This window comes from Chroicocephalus ridibundus, chromosome 3 (assembly GCF_963924245.1).
Source record: "Chroicocephalus ridibundus chromosome 3, bChrRid1.1, whole genome shotgun sequence".
In the NCBI taxonomy this organism is placed as follows: domain Eukaryota; kingdom Metazoa; phylum Chordata; class Aves; order Charadriiformes; family Laridae; genus Chroicocephalus; species Chroicocephalus ridibundus.
The window spans coordinates 59388343-59414411 of NC_086286.1; the positions used below are offsets into that span (position 1 = coordinate 59388343).

General features: G+C 36.6%; 1 protein-coding gene across 14 annotated transcripts in view; it reads right to left on the bottom strand.

The window, feature by feature from the left end:
- Window positions 1-26069, bottom strand: part of SYNE1 (spectrin repeat containing nuclear envelope protein 1) — a 308297-nt gene that overhangs the window by 219961 nt on the left and 62267 nt on the right. For 10 of the 14 annotated variants that reach the window (XM_063329322.1, XM_063329317.1, XM_063329326.1 and 7 more), the window contains 10 exons: window positions 23079-23099; window positions 22700-22792; window positions 20918-21096; window positions 18680-18876; window positions 18429-18538; window positions 9107-9214; window positions 8182-8319; window positions 6862-7026; window positions 3644-3756; window positions 2925-3093 (listed from right to left, as the gene is read on the bottom strand). In XM_063329322.1, the coding sequence (XP_063185392.1) occupies window positions 2925-3093; window positions 3644-3756; window positions 6862-7026; window positions 8182-8319; window positions 9107-9214; window positions 18429-18538; window positions 18680-18876; window positions 20918-21096; window positions 22700-22792; window positions 23079-23099 (1293 nt within the window). Of the gene's footprint in view, window positions 1-2924; window positions 3094-3643; window positions 3757-4202; window positions 4462-4674; window positions 4793-6861; window positions 7027-8181; window positions 8320-9106; window positions 9215-18428; window positions 18539-18679; window positions 18877-20917; window positions 21097-22699; window positions 22793-23078; window positions 23100-26069 lie in introns of those variants that run through there. The other 4 variants (XM_063329329.1, XM_063329318.1, XM_063329328.1 and 1 more) reach the window with 3 other exon arrangements.

The window sequence follows — 26069 nt, forward strand, 5'->3', positions numbered from 1 at the left end:
CACAAAGTTATGGCTCTTGATCATTTATACCTCTTTATCCCTTATGGTAAACGACACTGACTTTTTTTGACATGTCTTTCAGAAATGTTACTTCTTTTAAGTGTGATATATAATTATATCTCTATATTATGCAAGCATATGCAAGCAACTTGCATTATCACTCTTAAAAAAGAAAAAAACCCTGCTTTTTTACAGGGCTTTTACATTGCCTTGCCTAATGTACTTATCTAGAGTTTTGGACTGGCTTTGTAGCTTATACTACCTCCCATACCTCTACAGTTACAGATCTACAAAATTAAGGCAAGTACGTCTCACATATGTCTACCCAGGCTTTGAAATGTCAGAATAGACAAAATTCTATGTGTACTAGTGTGATTTCAGTAAAACCAGGTTTCAAATAGGTCAAAGTTCAATGTACTTTGAAGAGAAGGATTAGATTTTGTATATTCATCAATCCACATAATTTAATGTGAAAAACAGTTTTAAAAATTAATCTGCCAGACAGTATATATCTAAAAATCTATTTTAAAACCTTTTACCGTTGCTATGTCAAATCATCAGTTATCTAGCACGTGATTTACAAATGTGTGTATAACCAAGGAAACTAGAAGTCAAGGACAATCAGAATTTTTCTCTGCTGTACTGTAAAAAAAAAAAATAGTCTAGCATGTATAAAGAACTACATCCTTTCCATGAGTTACGTGAAACTCATGACTTTCACTTCTGCCAAACCCATACACACAGACATTTTACCCTGAACCAAAAATTGCAGGACTTCATATGAGAAAGTAAAAGACTGTATCAAACTCCTTATATAATACTGATCTCAAGAGCAATTGGAAATATTTTCAAAAATTAAATATAGACATTTTACTGATTAATATTGTCTCCCATCTGACAAGATCCCTTAAAGAAAATATGTAGGTTTTCCCATATCCGTATAGCATATGGTGCTAAAAAAGTGCTAATACATCAATGCCAAAATACAGTTCCGTGGGTTAAAATCCATGGATAACTATACCCAGTATCTCCATTGAAGCTGAGACTTCGGTACAGTATATTCTTCAGGTTGACGGTGTACAATTTGTGCTGATCTTAACTTATGGTATATGATAAACAGGTGAAAAAAAGATGGCATAAAGTAAAAACCACCACTTTAATTTTTAAGCTACAGTACGTAAATATTTTCCAGGCATATGTTCTATCCAGATCCTAACTACGCATGTTCCTAGAATGATGACATTGCTCAGTCTGCTTTGGCAGAAAAACAAACTTGCATTTTTATCTCTTACTAATATAGTCACTGACTATAATGTACTGACTACAGTTTTCCTACGTAAGAACCCCAATTTACTGGAAGAGTGACACTTGGCTCTTGGTCCTAGAAAATTGCCCTCAAGTAAGCCAAAGCAAATAAAGTTTCTTTCCATCACTGGACAGCTGGAAGGAGCCAGAAGTGAAGGCCATCAGGAATGAAATTGAGCTCTATTTATATTCTTGTCCCAATTTCCTCATTTTGATGTGATACAGTTTCATAAACGATGCAGGGAAGCATTTTCGTTCCCCTAATGACTATCTCAGCATCAGTGGTCTGAAGCATAAGAATAACTGAGGCAATCACAAAATAACATACAAACTCACCACTTAATGTTCTTTTTAAAGCAAAAAATAAGAAAGTGATATAAAATAATAATCGAAAAGTCAAGCTACGCATTTCCTCATTATTTCCCTTGTCACCTTTTAGTAGTTTTTGTGACAGTCCTACAGAGTATACAAATGGACTATAATTCTAAATAACCATCTGAATTTTGCAAAGCTTGTCTAAAACAAGGCTTAACTCCTGAATTTTTATGTGTCCCTAACTGCTGAAGTTTAAACATAGAAAGGGAATGATGTGAACAGGTCTTCAGTTCTCACTTTGTAGAGAAACTTTATTGAGTTTGCAGTTTTCTTCCAAAGCAATAAAGACTATCAGGCTGTGGGGGCATCAATAACTTTCTCTACACAGTGTCCTGGCTCTGAATGGTTCTACAACTGTATAAATTCTTTCCAAACTGAATTTTTCTGTGCAATTTTCCTCATATGGATTAGATAGAAGAGGAAAAAGGTGTTTAGCCCAGCCCTGCATTTGTAAGAATCCCTCATGCCCTAATGCAGCAGGGGTACTGTTCTACCAGCTATTTGGCACTGCAAGTGTGGATTTAACAAGATACAGTAGCATAAGACTGAAAGGGAACAGATCAATGAGCACTTTTAAGTCAATAGCTTCTGTTTCTTAACATGATATATGGATGATGCAGAGCTGGAGCAATCTCCTTCCAGAAAGTAATGGGTTTAATACACTAATGCTGAGCAGGAGAAGAAAAATCATTCTTTGAAAGAATAAAATTACTCCTCTATCACTACAGTATATTGAACAAGTACACAGAGGCAGCATAACTTTTTTTTTTTTTTCTTCATTTGGAAGACCTTAAAAAAAAGTACCGTGGGGGACTGCATGCCAAACACCTTCTCTATCTCTACACTTAATCTGTGTATAGTCATTATAAAGTGCATCTATGCAGTTGTAAAAGATGATGAAATTAAGTTCTTTGGAATTGCTACCTAAGGTAAGTAAAAATCTAGGATTTGGAACCTTCAGATATGTTTGGTAAGTTGATGGTTGGACAGGTAGCACTTGGGACATTATTTCTATTTTTGAAGAGATGGTACAAAGAGAAACATTCTCACTTTAGCATTTTGACTAAAGTTCCTCCATGGGGAAGATGGATTCACCTCTGAAAAGATATTCCATAAGAATGAAGTCATAAAGTTGATGTCTGTCAAGTCTAATTTCTGTTTCTGTTCTTGTATTGATTTCCAGCAATCTTAAATATGAATATTTCAAAAACAATTATAAAAAGAAGAAGACAAACCCAACTTACAATATAATTTTGAAGAAGTAGTTCCACCGACTCTCGCCTTCCATATTTGATAATCCATGATTTTAACTTTGATTCTGCAAGGACTAAGAGTGACAGTAGACGGTACTTCAGTTCCAGAAACTCCATCTTCAACAGATGGAGCTCAGATGAAGAGACAACAAAATTAAACCTATAAAATGAATCACACTGTAGTAAAATACAGCAATATTCATTTTTGCAGGAGAGACTGAAAGCTTTAGTTAAAGTTCAGATTTTTTTGTAGTATTTCACCTAATTCAGAGTCTATTAACATTTAATTATGCATGATGATCATTCTGATGACTGTTCTTGAATAGGAAATTAATTACATTTTTTTTTTATTCATAGAAATCATCAGCTTACATCTGTTACTAAGTTTTGCAAAGTCATTTTTCTTATTTTTTTCACATGCATCCTGGCAGTTCTTACATAACATTTCTTCCAGAGACAAGTAATAACAGGATCAATGTAAAAAAGTATTCCCTTCCAAAACCCATAGCTTATTTTGATTCTTATCAATCTTTAAATATCAGGCTTTTCAGTATATTTTTATGTATATTGCATGAGGTTTTCCCTTCCAATTTTTTCATATTTGCCACAGAAAAACATAATTAGACAGTGATTTCTACCTGAACAGATTAAAAAGCAAACAGGTTCCCTTTCATTCAAAGAGGATTTTTATTTGAGATTAAAAGCCTTACCTTTCTGCCATATCCTCTAATTGGTCAGGTGGAACTGGCACTCCGTTAACAGACCTGGCCCCGTGGATCTCATGGAATGCTTTTTTGTGACCATCTATGTTTTTCAGCAGATCCTGATTTAATTTTAAGAAAGAGAGAGAGATTGAGACAGGGAACGGGGGGGAGAGGGGTGTGGAGGGGGGTTGAGAAAGAGAGAGACAGACAGACAGAGAGAGAGAAGGCGGCTCACGGTAGGCTATCTAACTAATAAGCACAATTTTAAGCCTGCACTGATGACTCAACGTAGTTAACTATTTGATTATGCTTTCACATTTGCATGCAAGGTTATGCATACCACAGAAGCGTTTACACAGGGAACCCCCTTATAAGATGCTCTGCTAAAGCTGTGTCTAACAATTATGGAAGATTTCAAAACAGAAGATACACGGCAAAGGTTTAACAAAAAAAGAACTCCTAACTGTATTAAATAATCCCTGAAATGCAGTCTGCAAATACACTAACATCACAACAGCATAATCTTGCTAAATTTACTCTTTACATCTTTATAACAGATACTAACCTTTATAAAGCGTAGATTCAAATTTTCAGCAACTAATCTACTCCGCTATATGTAGGCAGAAGATCCATAGCTCCTTATGTAAGTACATATTCAATATTCAGCGAACTTTTCACACTCTCTCAGCATCAAAAGATTTCAGCATCCCTCTCTCTATATTACACGAATGAATGCAGAATGTGGTACCTGACCTGTATTCCTGTGATAGGAATTGTAGCAGCAAAAACCTTACAGCAGAGCACATTTCAACTGTAACTAAGCAACACCGCTTCAAACGGCTTCCTGGAGATTACATATTAAAATGAATGACTGGCACTAGTCTTTGAAGAGAAACCGTTAACAATAACACATCAAGTCCCCAGTGGCTGAGAGGACACAGAACAGTGGGTATTTTACTGCATACAGACAGCTCCTGGCACAAACTGCTCAGAAGCGTATTAGCAAAGGAAACCATACAGAGGTCCCCCTTTCTCACCTGGGGCAACAAAATGCAGGCTTGTGTATCGATCACAGAAGTCAATTTATTCCTATGCTGAAGAAGGGTTTCTCCCCAGTGTTTGTACAGCAGAAATTCATGATAATTCACTGGCTCAGCTCACCAAATGGTCCCACTATCCCCATCAACCCACCTATATTTTCATTGCTTTCTACTTCATCCAAAACCTTGTTGTGAAGAGAAATGAACTAGGCTTTCTCAGCAGCGAGGCGCTGATTTTACTATGCCAAAAACTCCACTGAGGGTAGGTATCCTGTGACTAACATATTCTCACATAAAGGAAAGACTTGGAACAAGTATCTCAGCTAGCTGCATTTGAGACCTTGCCAGACAAAAAGGGATGCCCCTAACGTGCATTGGTAAATCAAAATTAACCCCAGTAGTTTCATACAACACCAACTGGAAGCCCACAAAAACTTGCATATAGTGTTCTCATGAAGTGCAATCCTGCTCTGCAAAATGACCCTCAACAAGCGCAGGCATTGTCCTTAATTTCTGAATCTTGGCATCAGTATTAACTAAAATAAACTTAAGTGCTTGCCTGATTCCATGAAGGTTTGTCCAAATAAGATGGTACATTTTTGTATTAGATTCAAAATGGCCATAAACTATAAAGTTCACTAAAATAACCCATTGTCAGATGAGACAAAGATATAGAGAAAGCGATTACGTTATTTGAACAAAACCATAACAAACCAACACCAACAATTTCCTAGGAAACAAGGACTGAAAAACCCCCCCACTAATGCATTTCTGGTACTATCCAACAGCACATTAGGATTCATCAATGCAAATCTGAGTGACAAAACAAGCTCCAGGAACAGATACAATTACACATGTTTCTCTTGCAGCTTTCTCCTTCCCTCTCCCATGGGAAAACTTCCCTGGCACAGATTAACCTAAATCAAAGTTTATTTGTTGGCATAGAAATCCCGCACCACAGCATTTCTGATGCAAAGAAAACACAGTTTAGGATACACTCTTTTGTGTTTCTTATGAATGTAGCTAAAGGAGGTCTATAGTGTTCACATTATAAGAACTAAAATGTTTGTCTTGTTTTTTTTTAAACAATCTTATGAATCCTGAAACATTTGATGTTAATAAGAAAGGTAATGAAGTTTAGCATTACAAGAGACTAGACCTTGAAAGAAAGCAATGTCTTTCTCATGGATTTTAATATTGTTTTTGTGAAATTTCATTAGCCACTGCTTAAGTTAGAATAGCTGCCACTGTTCCAATAAAGAGTAATCGGAAGAACCAACTGATCTTCCAGATAAACTACCATTGGTTGTCACAGCTGTTCCAAGATGACTATGAAACTTATCAGCTTTTCGTTATATGGCATTACTTTTTAATAAAAACCCTCACTCATATCCAAAACACAAAAAATAACAAAACTACAATCAAGTTTTAAAAGAGTAGCAATAATGGAAAAAAGCAATATAAAATACAGCCTTACTGCTGCAAGTGCAAGTGTATATTTCTCTACACCATCTTTTTCCATTCTCTATCCCATTTACTGGTTCAGTTTCTTTTATCCTCCACCAACAACTTCTGTCTATATTTTTCTCATATATTTTATGTAAATGCACTAACCTCACAGTTTTGATTTTAAATGAGAACTTGACCTCAGCAGCGAATAATGGCAAAGGTATTTAAATTCATCCAGGAAAGTTTTCTGTTTACCCGCAGAGGAGAGTTCTCATGCTATTTGTCATCACAATACTATGAAAATTCACTTTAGTCTAGTTTTTCCCCCAGTGTATATCACCTGCACTGACCATCAGCATACTTAGTATGTTTGCTCTCTCTCTCCTGTTACACCTAATAAGTTCATATTGGTTGAACAATGTACCCAACCTTTGAGCTCCCTATGGAATTTTACCCAACAGTAATACAAGAACAGGGGAACAATTAAAATATTAATACCCGATATTCTTCAGATAGAAGAAGCCAGAATGTGCAAAAGCAATTTTGAATACTGCTTGTAAGATACACAGATATCACAGTTCAAGTCATCACTGAAAGACACCTAACTTTAGCTACCATCAAGATGGAACCACCCACAGAAACTAGAAATAATAATCTTTCGTTGTATAGTATGGGTCATTTACAGCTTTGGAAACAATGAAATATAATGCACAGAATGAATGCATATAGGTCTACCTTATGTTGTTCAAGCTTCCGGTGTATCGTATTCGCTGTTTCCTCATGAGCTTGCTGAACAGTTACTTCTTCCCTCAGAGCAGCCTCTGCTCTATAAAGCCAAGCACCTATGGTACCCAAAGGTGCAGGAAGAGATTTATCAAGGTGTATGTGCCAATCAAGCAGCTAGGAAATAAAAGTAAGAGGATTGAAATTCCTTCCTTGTTTAACTACACAAACAAGTATCTTGAGAAAAATCAAACTTTATACTGTAAGACCAAAATCCTACATAACAGAGTACGTTTGATACAAACCTAGGTATATTGCTTCACATTAGTTCCAAAATTATAACATTCTCACAGGCAACAAAGTCTCTATAAGGATTTGTTGATTCATGTATTTCCCTTCCAGAATGGTAATTGAGTTACAGAACTGACCACATATAATCTGGAACAACTGACAAGCTAAAGATCTAGAATTTCATCAGTTAACAGGCACAGCAATAGATGTGCGACCTTCTTCCACTTGATGTAATTTATTTCATACTCTTGCCTAAAATCTTTTTACTTCTATTTTGAACGTATTTTCTATGTGTAAAGTGCAAATGAGTCTCAAAGGACTGTGGCATTTAGAATATAGCAGTAAAACACCATATCTTATTGTCAGTCCCAGTTATGGGAATGAAAACTATGTCAAAACTCCAGAATACTTTTAAACAGGTCCTCTGTTAAATATATGAGATAAAAAAATTCCATTAATATACATTGAGTACTAATGATTTAATAATGTCTTATTTGGGACAAACTCCCTTGTTTTTTTTCATTTAATTATTACAAAATTACAATCACAAATACTAATATTGATTTATTACCGTTGCAACCAGGTCAAAAATAGCATTAAAGCCTCATTTATTGATAAAATATTAGAGTATTACACAGAAACTTTTTTTAGTTACATTAAAAATGCTGTATTAGAATTTCTCAGATAACTAGCAATTTACATTAAAACATGGCATTTTGAAGGGGCATTGCACATGCTTTTCTTTTTATCAGCAATGTTTTGAACTTGACTAAGCACTATTAACACACTTTGAAATAAAGGGAAACCTCAAAGTATAGTCCTTTTCTTAAAGTTCATATTCTGTCTTTGAGCAATATTAAAGATGACAGCGCAGTAAATGTTCTCAGAATAAATGCAAAATAATTCAACAATGCTAGAAATTTGGTCCATTTTTAGGTTTCTAATGCCTAATAAAATCAATAGCAAACAGGTGTCTAAATGCTTTTAAATTCTCATCCTTCATTTAATAAAAAATATATGGAGTAATAATTTTCAACTTACCCTGGAAGAAACTCTGTCCCATGCCTGCTTCACCATAGCTTGGTCAAGTGATAATTTACCATCTTTCCTTAATGACTGGGTTACAAGTTCAATCTGTTTCCTCTTTACCTCATATTGTACTCTGAAATGCTTAAATGACTGCACAAAGAGAAAATCAAATCAATGTAGTACAGTCAAAGAATGAAATTCTTCGACTCTGCTGGAGTACTACAACTTATGACAATTTTGTACTGATAGAAGTCCTAATCCTTTCAAAAGAGTAGTAGCACTAAACTTACATATTTACACTGAAATGCATTTTATTAAAAGTCTAAATAAACTGTAGAATCCTCTAGGGAAATATAGGTAGGACTTAGGTATTTTCCTTCAGGTATCAAATACCTGAACTCTATATGAAAGGAAATAATAATTGACCTAATAAACCAGCAAATGAATTAAATGCTACTTGGGACAGACAGTGGCTATTTTCAGAAAACAGCCCAGCTTCGGGAGAAAATTTAGGCCAAAATTTATATTGCCAATTTATATGTTAACCTTTGAGAGGGATTAAAAATAAAGCTCAAAGCCCTGTCCTCTCCACCTGTCACCTCATCCAGCCTTCAGTCATACCTCCCATCTGAGCTGTATCATGCAGGATCTGGAAGGACTGTACAAACACATGCTCCTTTCTAACTAGGACAGTCCTTCTTCACACTGCTAGAAAAAGCTCTGTGTTAGGCAAACCATCTGTGCACTGTCCTACGTAGCAAAGCTGGAGCTGACATTGTAATTCCTCCACCAATAAAAGGCAAGACCGTTTGTGTCCTTATTTCTTTAAACTACAGTGTATCAACTTGCTTATACACAGATTGCATAAAATACTGCAGTACATGTTATACGTAACGATGACAATAACTTCTTATACAAAATTCTCCCTACTGCTTACCTGGTATTTCTCCTGTAAGCTTGTTTCTGCCACCTGTGCTCGGGCTAAGTCTCTTTCAAATTGTTCTGCCCACACTTTTAGGTCTCTCAGCATCACTCTGTCTTCCTTCTATGATTTAGTACAACCACAAACAAAAAAAAACAACATTGCAGCCTATTAGTAGAGGTGTCAGATATAGTCCAGAAATTAACATCTCTCTAGCGAGTCAAGGTCATTAGTTGTAGTGAAAGGCAATAGAACATCTGGGCCAAATTCTCTCATCACTTTTCTTCATACAGGCTAACAGAAAAGCACTTCCTGACTATAAGAGGAGAACTCAAGATTTAGTCATGAGTCTTACAGTGGTGAAATCACAACAATTTGGGACATTGCAGTATCAGAGATATTACTTGCAGTTCTCATCCGATGTTAAATTAACACAAAGTCCTTTAAATACACGTTAGCAGCTCATTATAGACTTCCGCATATTTTCATGGTCAATTTTCAGTAAAAGTTAATTGAGCTGAGACAGGAGCGGATTTTATTATCTTTTACCACCATTTTATTATCCAGTCTGCTATTGATGAAAAAAAAGTTATTTTCCAAGTGACTTCAGGGCAATCCTTGACATCAAGCTCCAAGGTCAGAAGCTGGCAAAATAATTTGATAGAGAATGTTTTAAGAAGGAAAATGAAAATAAAAATAAAGAAAACCCAATTGTATTGTTTATTTTCCTTCTGTGCCATTTTATGGCTTTCACGAACACCGTATTTCTTTTACAGTTCTGCTTTAACACTTCAGTCTGTCATGGCACTGGGGCTTTGCAAGGCTGCAAAGTTCTCAGCAGAATTCAGTGACCTGGCAGTGAACAGAAAAACACTAACAGGAAATCTCAGATCTGTGAGCATGTTATATGAGAGGGTTAGCAGACAACAGAAAGGTGGGGGTTTTTTTGCACTGTATAAGCAAGCTAACCAAGTAGAATACAAGTGTCTGTCTCAGATTTCCAAGCAATGAATCATATGTGCTGGCTCTTAAACAGAAGCTACTCTTTGAAACCAAAGAAGCCATATTATAGTAAAATTTGTCAGAAACACATCTATTACAGCAAACAAATGCAACACTAGATCATATGAGTTAATCACCTAAAATGAACGATTACGTTTCAAGCATTACGTGAGAGAAGAAAAACAGTGATAAAAAAAAATAGCCACTGACCATATTTAAGAAACAATATACTTTCTTTTGAGGAAAGATCCTAAGCTGGGAAAGGAACAAATTGTGGTTCCTTTCTCTGAAAGTTGCCTCAAATATCTAAAATATAACTTCCCTTAACAATTTTTGAAGTGTAGAGCTATTGCTTCATTTCAGCTGAGAAAAGGACAGGATCCTCAGATAGGAAAGAAACCCTTCTTTGACGTATTTCTACTAGCTCTCTCACTAATCTTCTACTCAAAACAGCGGTAGTTGGTTGGACAGAATTTGCACAACACATTGTGCAAACATCACAGGTATTATATCTAAATTCTTAGCTGGGTAGTTGCAGCAAGGTTAACATGATTTTACAGCAGCTGTGCTGGTAATATCATACTATATCTCCTGTCTTCTGACGCTCACCTAAAGCTGGTACCTGAGAAAGAGTACAGGACACAGGTGACATTTCCCTGCTCCAGCTGTTTGTAATGCTGGGATTTCCTTGACTGCACATAGTGTCCCAAGAAACCAAAACTCCTAGTGGTTCCAACTTCTCAAATCATTTAAACATAGAGAAGGAAAATAAAATTCCTGCTTTTCTGGTCTGATAGCTGGCTCTGTGTGTGGAAAAATAATGCTAAGATCCTTTGAGAAAAACAGCAAAGCCAGGACTACTCCCCTGTGAGTAGAAGATACAAGAAGAGAGAATTCTTAACTAATTTTATTTACTTATTCATACATTTTCACAGGTTTCCAGTTCAGCGCATCACTTATCACCTCAAATTTGTTTCTGTGGTCCTTGGATGATACAAAAGCATTTTAAAGTCTCAGTTAGGCAACTGACATAAAAGATTCACTTTCTTAGACACCAAGGCACCTGTCACCAACACTCCCCAGGCTTAATGAGCTATCATTCCTAAAACGAGACTTTCATTAGTGCCTAGTGGTACTTACTCGTAGTAAAAAAGTATCAAAAGGATATTCTTACAGATATGTAAACTATTTTCTAAAGCCTGTACATCTGAAGTAGCATACCCATCAGAACATAAACCATCAAAGAAAAGTTATCTAGGATAATTATAACTATTTGTGCTTTCTTCAGTATGAGGATCATTGATCTCTGATCCTATTTATTTCAATTTATCTAAACCACTATGACTTATGGTACTTCCAAACATAATTTTAAAGTATTAATTTATCCTGACACCATTCTATGAATATTCACTGATTTGCAGAGACGAACAGAACGGGAGCACTCAACTGCCAAAGAACATCAAAGAAGGTAATTAGAAAAAAGTGGTTATGAGTTCCAGTATGATAACTGAGTACAATTTAAATTTACAAATAAAGTTTTCAGCCCAGACCATAGTCAAAACATTATTTTATTAACTGATATGTCAGAGTTAATTTGAAAATTACATAATACAGAATACTTTGGTGTTTGAAGAGCTAAAAATACACATCTGTGTTTCATAAGAAATTTAATTATGGACTGCAAAAAGAATACTTTGTCGGTTTCTCTAATATGTAATTATACACCAGGTGAACTGTTCAAATTCTCAAGCACAGGCAGGATAGAATTTTCAAATACGAACTTCTAAATCTAAAAAATTAAGTCACCTCTTTTCCAGGGATGTTGAACAACTGTATTGCCTATGTGCTGAGAAAATGAAGTCCCTTTAAAAATGCTTATAAATGAATTCAATTAATTACGCTATTCTTTTTGAAAACTCTGGTTTACATATATGTGTTACTGATGCATATGTGTGAAGCACTTTCATTGACAACAGTATCACAGGTGCATGGTGAATGCTGAGCCAAGCATCATCTTCAGGGATGACCTATTAACGCCTCTCTGTAAAAGCAGACAGTAAAATCACTGGAAGAGCTCAGAAAGTTATTTTTGCAGTTGCTGCTCAGGAAATTCCTCTTACATTGGGGAGCTCTGCTGGCATAAAGATGTTAGAGGTGACAGGATTATCTTCTGAATTACTTGCTTATCAGAGCACAAAAAGAGAAAGACTTTATATCAGAAATACTTTGAAGGAGAGTGCCTCCTCTACAGTTAAATTGATACAGATAAAGAAATTCACAAAGCTTTCACCACTTTAAATCTCCACTAGTTTAAGCAGCAATGCACTGGGGCCATGTAAGCCTAAGAATGTACAATAAGGTCCCCTTAAAGCTGCCCAAACTTACTTGAATGGATTGAGAAGATGGGAATAATTCTGCTATCAGTATTAATCCTCACTTCAACATATATCACTAGTTACTTATACACAATACAAGATGAACCCTTGATCATACTTGAAAATAACCTGTTGCTTCTATATTAAAAAAAAACAACCCCCCAAAAAAATTATTGTAATGAATTGGGTCAGGTAAAATGATAAACACTATTGACTGACTGCAGTGTCACCTGTTATTTGTTTCCTAATATATTCACTTCTGCAGCCTTCCAGTTTCACCTCTGAATATTCATTTCAAATATTCCATGTCAGATTTCTGAACTTCTCTCATTAATGCTAGACAATTACAAGTATCTAAATGTCCAAGATGATTAAAAAGGTATATTTTTAAAAAAATCATAATTTATGTGAAAAAGGAGCAGTGCATGTCATGCAATTACACATGAATGCTCTCTCCTTCCAACACACAGTCCACATACATCACTTACACGATCATATATACAATCTAGTATCTAGGCTATAAACCTAAAGACATACAAAAATATCCATCTAAAATGAGATTAGATGAGTAGAAACATCAATCTATAATCTATTTTTTTTCATGTTGATATCTACATTTTAGAAAACAAAAAGCACAGTCTGAGATTTATTACAGGAAAGTTGACTTTTCTATAATGTTGGCTTTTTCTCTAATGTTGGCTTTTCTATAATGTTTCTGTGAAAGTATTTGCAAAATTAAGCATTAGGCTGTTAGGATCAGCTCATGTAAGAAGGCAGACTTAGACCCATTATGTTCATTGATTTGTTTTTTGGAAAGATTAATGTAAGGCTAGCAAGCCAATGTACCTTACCTTAAATTTCATAAAAGAAATGACAAAAGTTGGGATTGCTTGAAGTTCCTAGCAATATGAAACAAATGGGAAAACAAGAAGAAGGAGGAAAAAAAAGAAGCAAACAAAATAAAGCAAAGCAAGCAGAAAGTCCAGAGAGAACAATAAAAGAGCCATATGTGTAAGAATACAAGAGGTACTTAAAATATTATCACATTCATGTGTCTGTTTCACATCTAGTAAAGTAGTTTTCATATTAGATCTGATTTCCAGATTACTAGTCACTATATGATTTATTTTATCTGGAAAAATAGTTACTTACCTTAGAGTAACTGATTCTTTGAGATGTGTTGACTACACAAGTTCACGTATGTGCATAGCTGGTCCATGCATGAGATATTAGAACTCTTTTAATTCTGGAAATGCACATGCTAATAGCTGTTCCCTCTGACCACAAATAAGGGATAAGCTTCAATCATCACCCCACTTCCAGTGAAAATTCCTCATAAACTGGGCATTGAATCAGGAGGGAAGATGAATAGGAAATTTGTGTGGACAACACATCTTAAGGAAACACAGTGGTGGGTGAGTTGGCTGGAGTGCAGGGTGAAAGGGTTAGAAATCCTTCCCCCCACCATCAAAAACCACCCAGACACACTCCACTCTCAAGTAGGATTCTTCTAACTGAATGTAGGCATCTGCAACTGAGATAGATAGTCACTCTTTCAGTTCTTTTTGACAGATGGAAAAAAACCAGTTGCATCTAGCATCTACTGCCTGACTCATCTCATTCTACAGCAGGCACTTAACACAGGTGAGATGGAATACACCCTAAAAGTTTAATTTTGGAAAACAAGAAATGAAGCGTACCCCAGGAGCTTAAGGGATAAGAGTCTTGCTAGGTTATCTGTCCCAGGTGCCTGGATTCTACCGTTCTGTGAGATATGTTTCCTTATACTAGACTTCAGGGGGAAGACAGAAAGGCTAAGAATAGGGGCATTACACTGTTCACAAAAATATAAAGCACGTCTGGATTTCTTTTTTAATCAACTGCCAGCAACATTTTATCTATCATTACCTAAGGAAAGGATTAATCTGAGGCAGTTTTAACTCTGTTAAAATGCTATGCAGCATGAACTTCGAGAAGACAGTTTATTTAGGACACCATCTTAAGAAAGATGCCATCTGGAAAAGTGTCTGTCTCTTGCTGATTACAGGTGGAATGTAAGTACCTAGCTTTTACATTCTTAAAGATGGATGAATCCTGTCCTAAATAACTAAACTAACCAAATAATGCAAAACTCCTAAGGAAAGCTTTTTGATGGTCATGGATATTCCAGGTCAGTAAGAGGGAAGGAGGCAACAGGTACTGTTCTACCTTGCGCTGTTAGCTGTGGTGATCACAAAGGCATCCAATTCCTTTACATGGTTTCCACAAAACATAAAAGGGCTATTTTAAAATGAACATGTTACATGTTTAGTCTGATCTTGCATATGTTTGCATACCCAGAACAGAACTTGTGGACAACACTTCTTGAAAAAAATAATAAATGAATTTTCAAACTAAGTGGATTATATAGGTACGCAAATATCTTTTATCTGATTCACTGCCAACCGTACACTGAGAAAAGAAGTATTCTCTCCTTTATAATTTTTCCAGTCAATTAATTTAGCAAGGTAAATATCAGAATAACCATAGGTGCAGAAAGGGGTTAAAAAAAGGCACTTAAATGGCTTGTGTAGTCAAGAAAGTCAGTTGCTATACTATGATTCCAAGCAATTACTTCTATCAAAAAAGATGTCGCTTAAATTTGCAGAGGTAAGTTCATGAATGTTTCCTTAAGTACTAAAGAAAATAGGTTTTGCTCTTATAAACAGAATCTACTTTTCTATTTTTTCAAAGGAATTTAAATCTCCATTGTTGCATGATGCCATTTAGAAAAGAGCATTCCTCTTGCTTTGCCAGAAGACCTCTACTGTTGCTGTTCCATTAAAAAAAAATATCTTAAATATATCAAATATGCTTTTAAATATTACCACAGAATTGCCAAAATCACAGAATGGTTGAGGTCAAAAGGGACCTCTGGTGGTCATCTGGTCCAAAACCCCTGCTCAAGGCAGGGACACCTAGAGCTAGTTGCCTAGGACCACGTCCAGACAACTTTTGAATACCTCCAGGGACGGATACACCTTTCTGGGCAACTAGTTACCAGTGCTCGGCCACCCTCACAGTGAAAAAGCTTCTTCTGATGTTCAGAGGGAACCTGCTGTGTTTCATTTGCCTCCGGTGCAGTCACTGGGCAATACTAAAAAGAGCCTGGCTCCATCCTTTTTGCACCCTCCCTCCAGGTATTTACACACATTGATAAGATCCCTGAGCCTTCCTTCTCCTGGCTGAACAGTCCCAGCTTTCTCAGCCTTTCCTCACAAGACAGATGCTCCAATCCCTTGATCATCATTATGTCCCTTCATTAGACTCTCTCCAATATGTCCAGATCTCTTGTACTGAGAAGCCCAGAGCTGGATACAGTGATCCAGGTGTGTTCTCACCAACAAGCAGCCTCCCTTGACCTGCTGACAACACTATCAATTTGGATCTGCTGTTGTGATAGCCCTACTTAACCTGGTGATTTAAATGAACCTTTGCCTAATATTCATGAACCCATATGCAATCAAGAATTACTAAAAAGATGTGAAAGCACTCAGTGAAAAAAAAACACCACTCCACAAGATATTTATTACAAAACATTTGATTAATTTTTTTTTTCAATTTTCCCTTCAAATACTGTATAAGTATGGAATACAATATGTTGGATTTTCAGCACTAGAATCTTTCCATAAGTATCATGTAATAGAAATGACGCTCTTATTTTGCCAAGGATTATCTGGATATCTTGTTTCATCTAGGTATCCTGTAGTCAACAGGATCAACTACATTAAACCCTGGCTTCTTTCCCCTCTCCTCCAGAACTGTGTAAACTAATGTCCTAACACTTGTTGGAATTTTGATATGAAATCTGCCAAACCTATCATGATTTTTCTGTGAACAGATCAAATATCTTAAAATGCAAGCTCTGAGTATGAGAAATTTGATTACCTGTTGACAGATTCTCCCTGGAAAGTGCAAAATAAGTTTCTCTCTGTGATATATGACAGAAATACAACAGTTTATAGTAATAAAAGACCAAAGTCTTTTATTGCCAAAATTGTAGCCATTTGAGAACTTATATGTATCCAGTCCCGAGTAGATGAAAGCATTGTACTGTTTTTTCTATGCATTTCACTGCTTCAGGACCAATGATTACTTGGGGTCCGGGACCTTTTGTGCATTACTTACTGGCCTGGATCCATCCAGATCTCTTTCCCATCAAGCTGTCAGCTGCTGTGTGGTCACCATTTTGTACCATGACCAGAGCTGCGGGCATTGGAAGTCATGATGGACAGCAGGAGGAAGCAAGGTATAGAGTGGACATAGGTGCCTGGTAGGTATCAGAATTTCTCCAGAGATGGATAAGCAGAATTTGTGTAAGAAAAAATTGAGGGCCCCATATCTATTTTTGCCTGGAGACTCCACTGGAGAAGTGGAGCTTGTCTCAAACTGCCAGGCATTCCATTTGGTGCGCAAGAAGGAATATAGTTCTGCCTCAGGGAAACGAAGAATGATGACATTAGAAATGTAGCGCAATGTCAAATCCTCACTTTCTTCTTAAAGTCTGGGAATTACTGATTTCTGCAGTGTGAAACTCAGAGGACCAGCAGTTCTACCAAAATTCACCTGGATTGCTTCTGGAATATCTTAGCAATATCTAGGAAGAGGAAGTGGTCTTGAGCTAAGGATGTCAAACTAATGAATTTGTGTTGTTTCACTTCCTAGTAATTCACTAGGAATTCTGGAGGCAACTTAGTAGTTTCCCTATCACAGCTTATGTGCTATTGTCTCATTGGATATAGCCAGAGGCAGGCAGAGCATGGAGTGGCTGAGTCCTGCATTCTCCTGCATTGTCTCTGCCTAAAGCTCAGGAGAAGGTGGTGAGGCTGTTCCTCAAAATCCAATCCCAGCACAGGCAGCAGACTTGGCCGAGGCTGTTGGCAGCAGATACTGCATTGTGTGCCATGGTATGGAGATGATGGGACTGCCTTAGCCTGCCACAGGCCATAGCATGAGGCTTCAGTGCTCACTCCCCCTGCTTCAGCAGCCCCATTGCTCAGTGGTATGCTGTGGCATCGGCACACGCATGTCCTCAGACCAATGTTGCAGCAAGGAAAATTAAAAATTGCAGTGCTCAGGCACTGAAATCAGAAAGCAAAACTACAGCTGCCTTAGCCACACATAGCCATAAGGAAGAAGATTCACCCTTTTCAAAGCTCTTCTATAGCTCTGTAGGGAATGCAAGGAAACACAGATAAAGAGTGCTTCCTCTTTCTCTCTTGCTGGGGCTGAGCAGATTGTCTCAGCAGTGTTTCCTGTGTTTGCCATAAAGAAAGCAAATGATCAGGATTAGGAAGTGAGTCATGATCACTTGGCACCACTGAGTATAACCATTCTAGTGCAAAGGCAGTGCACTAGAGCATACACAAAACAAAAAGCAAGAAAAAAACATGACTGAAAAAAATTCCTTAGAGCAAAATAGTCAAACACTACTGCACAATAGAAAGAAACCTGTGTCTAAATTGTAACTGCCACCTGAGCCCAAAGACTATACCTAAACAATCTCTTGGACTACTCTTGTTCTTATCTAGGAACCCAGTGTGATAGAAACAGAAGTGACACATTGCAATAATTTGTTATCTGAAGCAATCTCATTGGTGTTATGCTTGAAAACCTCTCAGGGAACTTTAGGATCTATTGGTTTGCTACTGTCTACAACAACTGTTCATGTTCTTTTTGGGTCCTACTGCTGAAGGCAGGGAAATCTCTGCAGGATCACCATTCTATTTTCTCCATCCACTAATAAATATCTGCAACACTGGTTCCTTTATTCTCAGATAATCTTTCCCAGTTTTCTTATTGTGCTTGCTTTTCACTTGAACTGCTCATCAAAAGGAAACATAATGAACTATGAGAGTTATAAAATGTATTTATAAAGCCCCCCTTATGCTGATTTGTATAGTTATGTAAGAGGAACTTACATCATTCTCCTGCACATCAGTCACTGTATGATGAGGATCAGGATAGTACTTCAAAAACTGGGCTACATAGGTCATGACAGACTTTTCATCTGGCTTGTCAACATCCACATCTAGACAAGTATAGAACATGGTAAATTAATTTTTAGCTGAATGGCATAAAATGCTCCTTAAATGTCTACACACTATAAATTAGCACACCTGATTTAACCCATACAAGCAGTTCAAACTTTTTTCAACTATGCATTAGGTACCTTCTGGATCAAGGAGCCTTGGAATTCCTAGTTCTGCTTCGGCGATTGTGAAGGCTTCTTCCAGGTTTTCTCTATTTGACCTTCCCCTCACTTTGTCCATGTCCACTAAATCTGGGCGGATAGCATGAATAACGGAATGAAATGCAACACCGTTCCTCCAACTTTGTCCAAAATCTTTGATTTCAATTCCAACTTGCCTAAAGAATATGAAAGGAAAAAAAAAAAAAAAAAGAAGTGGCTTGCAACAACATCAGGACCAGATGCAATAGGGGAGGAGACAGAATGCTCCACATAGTGGCTACCCATCATAAAACCTAAACCACCTGCTGTTCCTGCAATGCTTATCAGGTTGAGTACATCTCCATCCATCCATTGCATAAATTCATTTCTGCCCAAGAAAGATCCAAGAGATTTTTGTCATATACACACTGTATTTGTCTCTAGTGGGCTTGCTGGTGGCAATAAGTCAATGGTATTTTGAACAGATGAAGAGCCCCAAGGCTCTCAAGGTTCTTGTACAACACACACAGAGTCTGTGGATGCATGGAGATTCATTCACTATTCTCTCCCTCACTATAAAGCACTTCATATCTCCCTCCATTATAACTACTGCAGTTCAGTGAGGTACATCAGTATCATACAGAAAAAACACCACAAACCAACCAAAAAAACTCCCAACTAACTAATTGCATTGATCTGTTATGTTTTACAATGAAAGCATGAACAGTGACGCCACTGCTGTTCACGTGAAAATGTAACACACTAATTTCTTTATATTCTTACGAAAACCATGAGTGACACTATAATTTCATACACCCAGAACGCTCACTAAAACTTAAACACAAATGATCAAGAAATAGCAATATACAATGAGAAAGCAGTCAGAAGTGAATCACACTTCTGACTGCTTCCTTTAAAAGTAATTCGGAAAGGTATGGTGGTCACAGACTGCAAAACTTTTTTACTTTGAGCATGCAAACTTCCTTTGAGGACACACTTAGACACTGAGGTAGTCTTGCCATTGGGAGGTTCACAGCAACACTAACTGAATGAAGGCTTCATTCAAAGCTCACTGTGATCAGTGAAACGTTTTCACTGACTTCAATGGGCTGGCCCTTGCAAATTACAATGTGAAGTAGGGCTAGGCAAAGTGTACCATCCTTCCTCTAGGCTTCTTTCAACACGTTTTGCCTACTCTTCCCAATAACATTGACAGTTTCACTTACGAACTGCATTAATTTATGAACAGTTTAATTTATGTTTGTATTTTGTTTGTTTACATGTCTGGAAATCACAGCTGACACCTTTTCAGTTGCCTATCTCTTACTGACAACAGTACAGTAGGAAGAATGCCAAATTAGACTGTACTGCACTATAAATTACTGTATTCTACCTATTTACTGGAGAAACGGAGAAAGTCTGTATCATTACAATTATATTTCTTTTCTCTCAGGCACCATTCCATAACTGGCCGTTTCCCCTCACATTTTACATATGACTGATCTCTTCAAATAGCAGTGATTCCGTAATTTGAGCAAGTAAATCCATTCTGTTCTTTTATATCTTTGATTTTTATTTGCTTATTGTGGAAGCCATCAAACTACTATTGTATCTTTGATGCAATTTACGCACTTTTTTAATGACTTTTGGAAGCAGAGCAAATGTGGGATAATTATACCAAATAAAGGAGAAGATTCTTAAGTTGACAAGTGATAGCAAGAAATAAATCCAAAATAACATGGATTAAAAAGAATTAATATTCAGGGCACTTTTTTGTATTTTTTTCCCTTGCATCACAAAACTGCAGAAGGATATTATAAATTTTTCATCACCTGCTTTTAAACACCAAGTGCCAGAATTTAGTGCTTCTACAAGCTGTGTCACTGAGGAATGCTACGTCGGTGTGGGACTTACATTGTCACATCAAGTACTTTGGTAGCAGGACTAATATATTGTCATTCAGGCATCTAATTCCCCTTTCAGTTCCTCATTCTGTCAATTCATTATTCAGAAACTATAAAATACAATTGCTTGTAAAATTAATGCAAATCATTATTTATTACTTGCTTGTTGTACGGTGGTAACATTTAGCAGCCTCAGTTGTCAAAAAGAATATGATCATGGGGAGGTGCTACATTAACACAGAGCAAAAGGACAATCCCTGACCAAGAGAGTTTAGAATCTGAAGAAAAAGTTTGCACTTAAGATATATGTTCAGTTCATTTGTAGGTTACTTACTTTGCTGCTGTGTACTGTATCCATTTTAACAAAGCCTTCCTGGCACTTCCTTGGACCTTGGTTACCACCTTCCGTTTGCTTGGGGGACTCGCAGTTTCTGAACTGACAACACTCTCCACAGAAGAAGCGCTGCTAGACAACGACTGCAGCTGTGGGAGGTTGCTAGTAAGCTCTTCAATCTGTGGGGAAAAAATGTTAATGGACTGTTTGTAGATAATCTTCTTAATTTTCACCAGTTTCTTAAATAATTTCCTAATACAACTGACAAAATGAAGTTGGAGAGAAGCTATGGTTAAGACACTGTGTTTTATTTAACTGCACATTAAAATACCTTCCCAGACAATGGTCTTAATTTCAGAAGTACAGAACATCTAGCAATCATTGACTTTCTTGACACCCTACAGCTAGAACCATAAGCACGTGTGTCATGTTATTGATTCACTAATTTCAGAGGAGGGTCACTTAATTAAAGAATGGAAGTGTCCTCAATGATCTCATCCAGATAGTTCTTTATTTACCATTGTACTGTTTTGGCACAAATTCAATTGTGGCTTTGCTTAGAGGTACCTTGTGAAGGAATAGCGAATGTACTTCAGGCAAAATGCATTAGTAGTGCTGGCCAAGGGTGTGACAGTTATTTGCATCATGCCTTTCATCAAATGAAAATCATTAACTTGATTTTTTAAAAAACATTAAGTTGACTAGCAGTTTGGTTCTTTAACATGAAAAAGGTTATATGCAGAGGATGTTGCAAGATTGTCTATGCTGTCTACTTAAAAAAAAAAGTTTTGTCACACCACAGAATGAGTCTGCCACGATGAGAAGCACAGTTCTCATGCATTTCTGATTTCATTCACGTTAAAATGATGTATCTGCTTGTGATAACTAAAGGAAAGCTCAAAAATGACCCAAGTAAAACTGAAGCAGAGAACTAGAGTTTCGGTAACTCTGAGAAGCATAATTTTCCCTGTTCATCTCAATGAGCTATAAATTAAAATAAAAATATTAATATCATTCTGGCTAACTTTTTTTTTTGTGAGAAGGAGAACTGAATCAATGAGGCATCGAACTGGTTGGTGCTTAGGAGAACAGCATCTCTGAAACGTGAAAGCTACATTAAAAGAGAGCCAAAGCCAAAAAACTCCATAAAGAGCATCAACAAAATCAGTTGTGGTTTTTTTAAATTGTTGAGCAGTGACTCATTTTGTTAACTCATATGGACAGGATTTAGAAAACCATTTTTCCCTCCCACCTAACTTCAACAGAATGCAAATGATTTCTCATCTACAAATTCAAACCCCTCTCCATCTACACCATTCACAGCTAAATTTTGTCCCTGCAAATACCTACATCTCCCAGTGAAATCAGCATGTTTACATGTATTGCCTGAAAATAACTACTATCTGACATCATATACACTGGAATTAGACATACAGCACAATCACCACTGACGTTGCTCAAGGTATTTGTGCCAAGAATACACAATTCTAATCTTTCCTTTTGTTGTTCTGTTGTATTCTTCAAAGAAAGTGGAAGAATATGTTCCAGTGATGAAGGGACTCCATTTTAGGCCCAGACTAATTTATTCCAAACACAAGTATTTAATTTTACCCAATATGAAGCATCCTTACCATCAACCGTTACTTTACTGAGCATCAGATCCTCAGCTAGTTATAAAGTAACTTAGCTGTGGTGAAAGACTGGGACTGCACCAGTTCATATGAAATGATGATCTGAACCATTATTTGCGCAAGCTACACTGAAGTATAAAAAATGTAGTACCTGAAAATATAAAATTATGGTCCACACTAAGCCAAGCACAATAGAAGGCCTGCCATCAGCAATATCAGTTGAGTTTATGTTGACAAGCTTAATCTATATAGGAAAGAAAACACGTGTTACTCCCACACACAAGAATGATAACAATTATGAAATGCATTTCACATAGATTTTGTATTTTTAGGGCATTTTCGCAATCAACTAACAAATTCTTAATTTAAAAAAAGAAAATCACTGAATGGTGCAATTTCACTTTTCAGACAAATATAGCTATAGGTAATGAGAGATTTTTTAAGACCACTGCATGTTATTATTTGTAGAAAAAAATATTTAATTTCAAGTGGAAAAAACAATAAAAATTACATAGAATCATTGTACAAACCGGAGATCCTCTATATATGGACTAGCATGAAAAGCAAAGGGAAAAAGATGATACAAAAATTAAATTATTAACTATTAGGTAAATGCATTAATTTAATTTTATAACACAAAGAAAGCACATTTTAGCACACCTTACAACACAATTAATAAGGAAAGCAACAAGCTCCGTTACCAGGCTTTAAATTATGCAGGGATTTCTTGTTATAGTTCTAATAGGTTTGGAATGGAAAGAGAAAAGTGAGTTCAAGAATAAACAAGGAAAGGAAAAGGAGGGGGAGAAAAGCTAAAAGAAAGATAAGGGGAAAAAGCATGCTACAGTTCTCCAGTAGAGAGCCTTTTTTTGTAAAGAATATTACTACCACTGATTAACGCTCCCTTGCAAGACAAACCTGACTACAATTCTTTTAAAATAAGAGTAGGAACAAATGAGTTGTCCAAGGTCACACGTAGTTTATCAACAGAAACAGGAACAGATTCCATGACTCTCAACTCCCAAATGCTAACCTATAGTCTGAATAAAGAATCGCCCTAAAATAAACCCATAAAATAAAAGTCAGTAAAGGAGGGGATAAAGAGTATATCACAGAGAAATTAACGGGTAGATGATGCTCAAGGAAATGGAATAAAACAGGTAGTATTGGAAAATTGGCAAATATGTTTATATTTCCCTCAGCAAATTTAAGAGTCTGCCATCAATCATGACATAAATATGAGGGGCTGCTAAAGTGCTCATGTACTGTAAGCTTGTTCATTGACAAATGTTAAAAGAAGCAGGAAAATTACTTCAGGTGACCTCGTTTGTCTCCCCACAACAGAAAAAAAAAGACTGTAGTTCTCTGAAGCACCAGCTGGAAACCCACTAGATAATGTCAAGAGCAAATAAAAAATTGTTTGGGGCTGCAAAGCTCTTTTCAGAATGAAAACCCTGCAGGCTGCTTGGGAAGAGGCAGAGGAGAAATTCCCACAGGTTATATTTCCAATCCTCTCCACTAAGAAATCTGGAAAAACTCTGGAAAAATTGACATTGCTTGCCTCTCTACCAGTCAATAAGGAAAATTTTCTATTACGTACCTAAAGAAAAATATACCAAGAATCTCATTCTCTCAGCTGGACCAATTCTAACAAAAGCTTTACCTTTTCTGGAAAGTGAGGTTTTTCTTATACGTATTACAGATCAAAAGATTTACAAGGACTCAGCTAAAGCTTCTGGTTAGGCTACTGTTCACAGAAGCATAGCCTATCTAGTCTAGTTATTGTGTTACCTTTGTCTTACACTCCATTAAAATGGATCTAAAACTCCAAAATAAACTTTTCAGAACGACAAAAACCCAGGTTGGACCCAAATGATATCTGATAATTGCCAGCTGCATTTTTCCGTATAACAGGAGTATTTGCAGAACTCTTCTTGGACAGACTTATATACCCATAATAAACTTTACTTATGGGAGAGCCCATGGAGGAAGGAGACCTTATCGGCACACCCCGAAGCACTGCACACAGCCACTCATCCCTTCCTTCACCTTTGAGCGCAGACCGGGGACTGCACTCAGCTGCTGAGGAGGCATTTCTTGTCTGAACAGCACCCCTGCCTCCTCTGGAAGGAAAATGGTGACGGACTCTGATTAGACGCATCCTTTAGGCTGCATTCAGCCTAGAGACCACGTGCTAATGCACACCAACCTACCTGACACACTGCATATTTCCAACTCCCTCTAGAATAAAATCTGGCATATTGAAACAAAGTACATACAAAAATAACTGAGACAAGTCCAGACAAAAATACTCAGATATCATAAGCAAAACCACAGTGCTCTACTTCTGGCAATCTATCTTGATCCTCGTCACGGTCAATTACCTAATTGCACTGCTATGCTATTTCTGGGATCTCAGGTGGATCATTCAAAGTTCAGGTCACCCACTACATTGTGACATGTAAGCTAGGGAAGAATGGATTTTTGCTCGTGACCCCAGCCTCATCTTAGGTTATACAGGTCTCTTTGTATCTAAGCTTGCACTCTCAGGCTCCATATGATATGGTTTGCATTAACAAACTACCACATAAACTACTGAAACTGTGCGCTAAAGCTGAATTTTGCATGGTGAATGTTTGTCTTTGTTTGTCTTTTTAAATTTTTCAATTTAAAAAAGTTCTCTTATAGATTTCTTTCTACAGGCATCTGTTAAGACTGTTTCCCATGTAACAGAAATGTAACTAGGTGAAGATGCCATAGGGTTAAAGAGAGAGAAATAATGCCAAAATCCAACAACTCTTGGTGTACAGTATTGTAGAGACATAAAATTCATCAGGTGTTACATCTGCACTGAGAAAAATTGAACTAAAATGCAGAAATTAGACCAAAATATCTGCAATCTAATTAAAAAAAACAGATACAAGTCATCACAATACAGAGAGAAAAGTCAGGAAAAAGGTAGAAGTAGATTGCTTTTATTTGATACTCGTGCCTAGATCACATTGAGCTTAGATCACATTGAGCTTTTAGGTTTTCTGTCTTTTGTTAAATTTATAAAACGCTTTGTTCCATTTCTAAAATGGCCACAGAACTGATTTTACCAGAATCAATCCAGGAATTAGTCTGAAGTCCTGCCAAGCTAATAAGGGGTCATACTGCTCTAAATTTTCATATCTGTACATTCAGGGAGTAGAGTTCTGCATGTACAACTTGGTGAAGTCCATAAATCTATTCTTTTAATTATAAATGAAGGCCTTACTGAACTGAAGATCATTGTTCTTTGCTGATAACAGCAACAGGAAAGTAGGGAACATGAGGAGCTGAAGTGTACATAAAAAAAAAGAAAAAGGAAGGAGATCATACAAGGTGATTCTAACTAAAAAGAGAAAAAAAAAGAAAAAGAAAAGTTTTACCCTATACATTGCTACCTATTATTGTTGGGTCTTGACATTTTTACTTTACAGCAGCTTTTAGGCACTGTGTAGAAACTGAAGACTGTATACGTAGCTCAAATTTTGGAG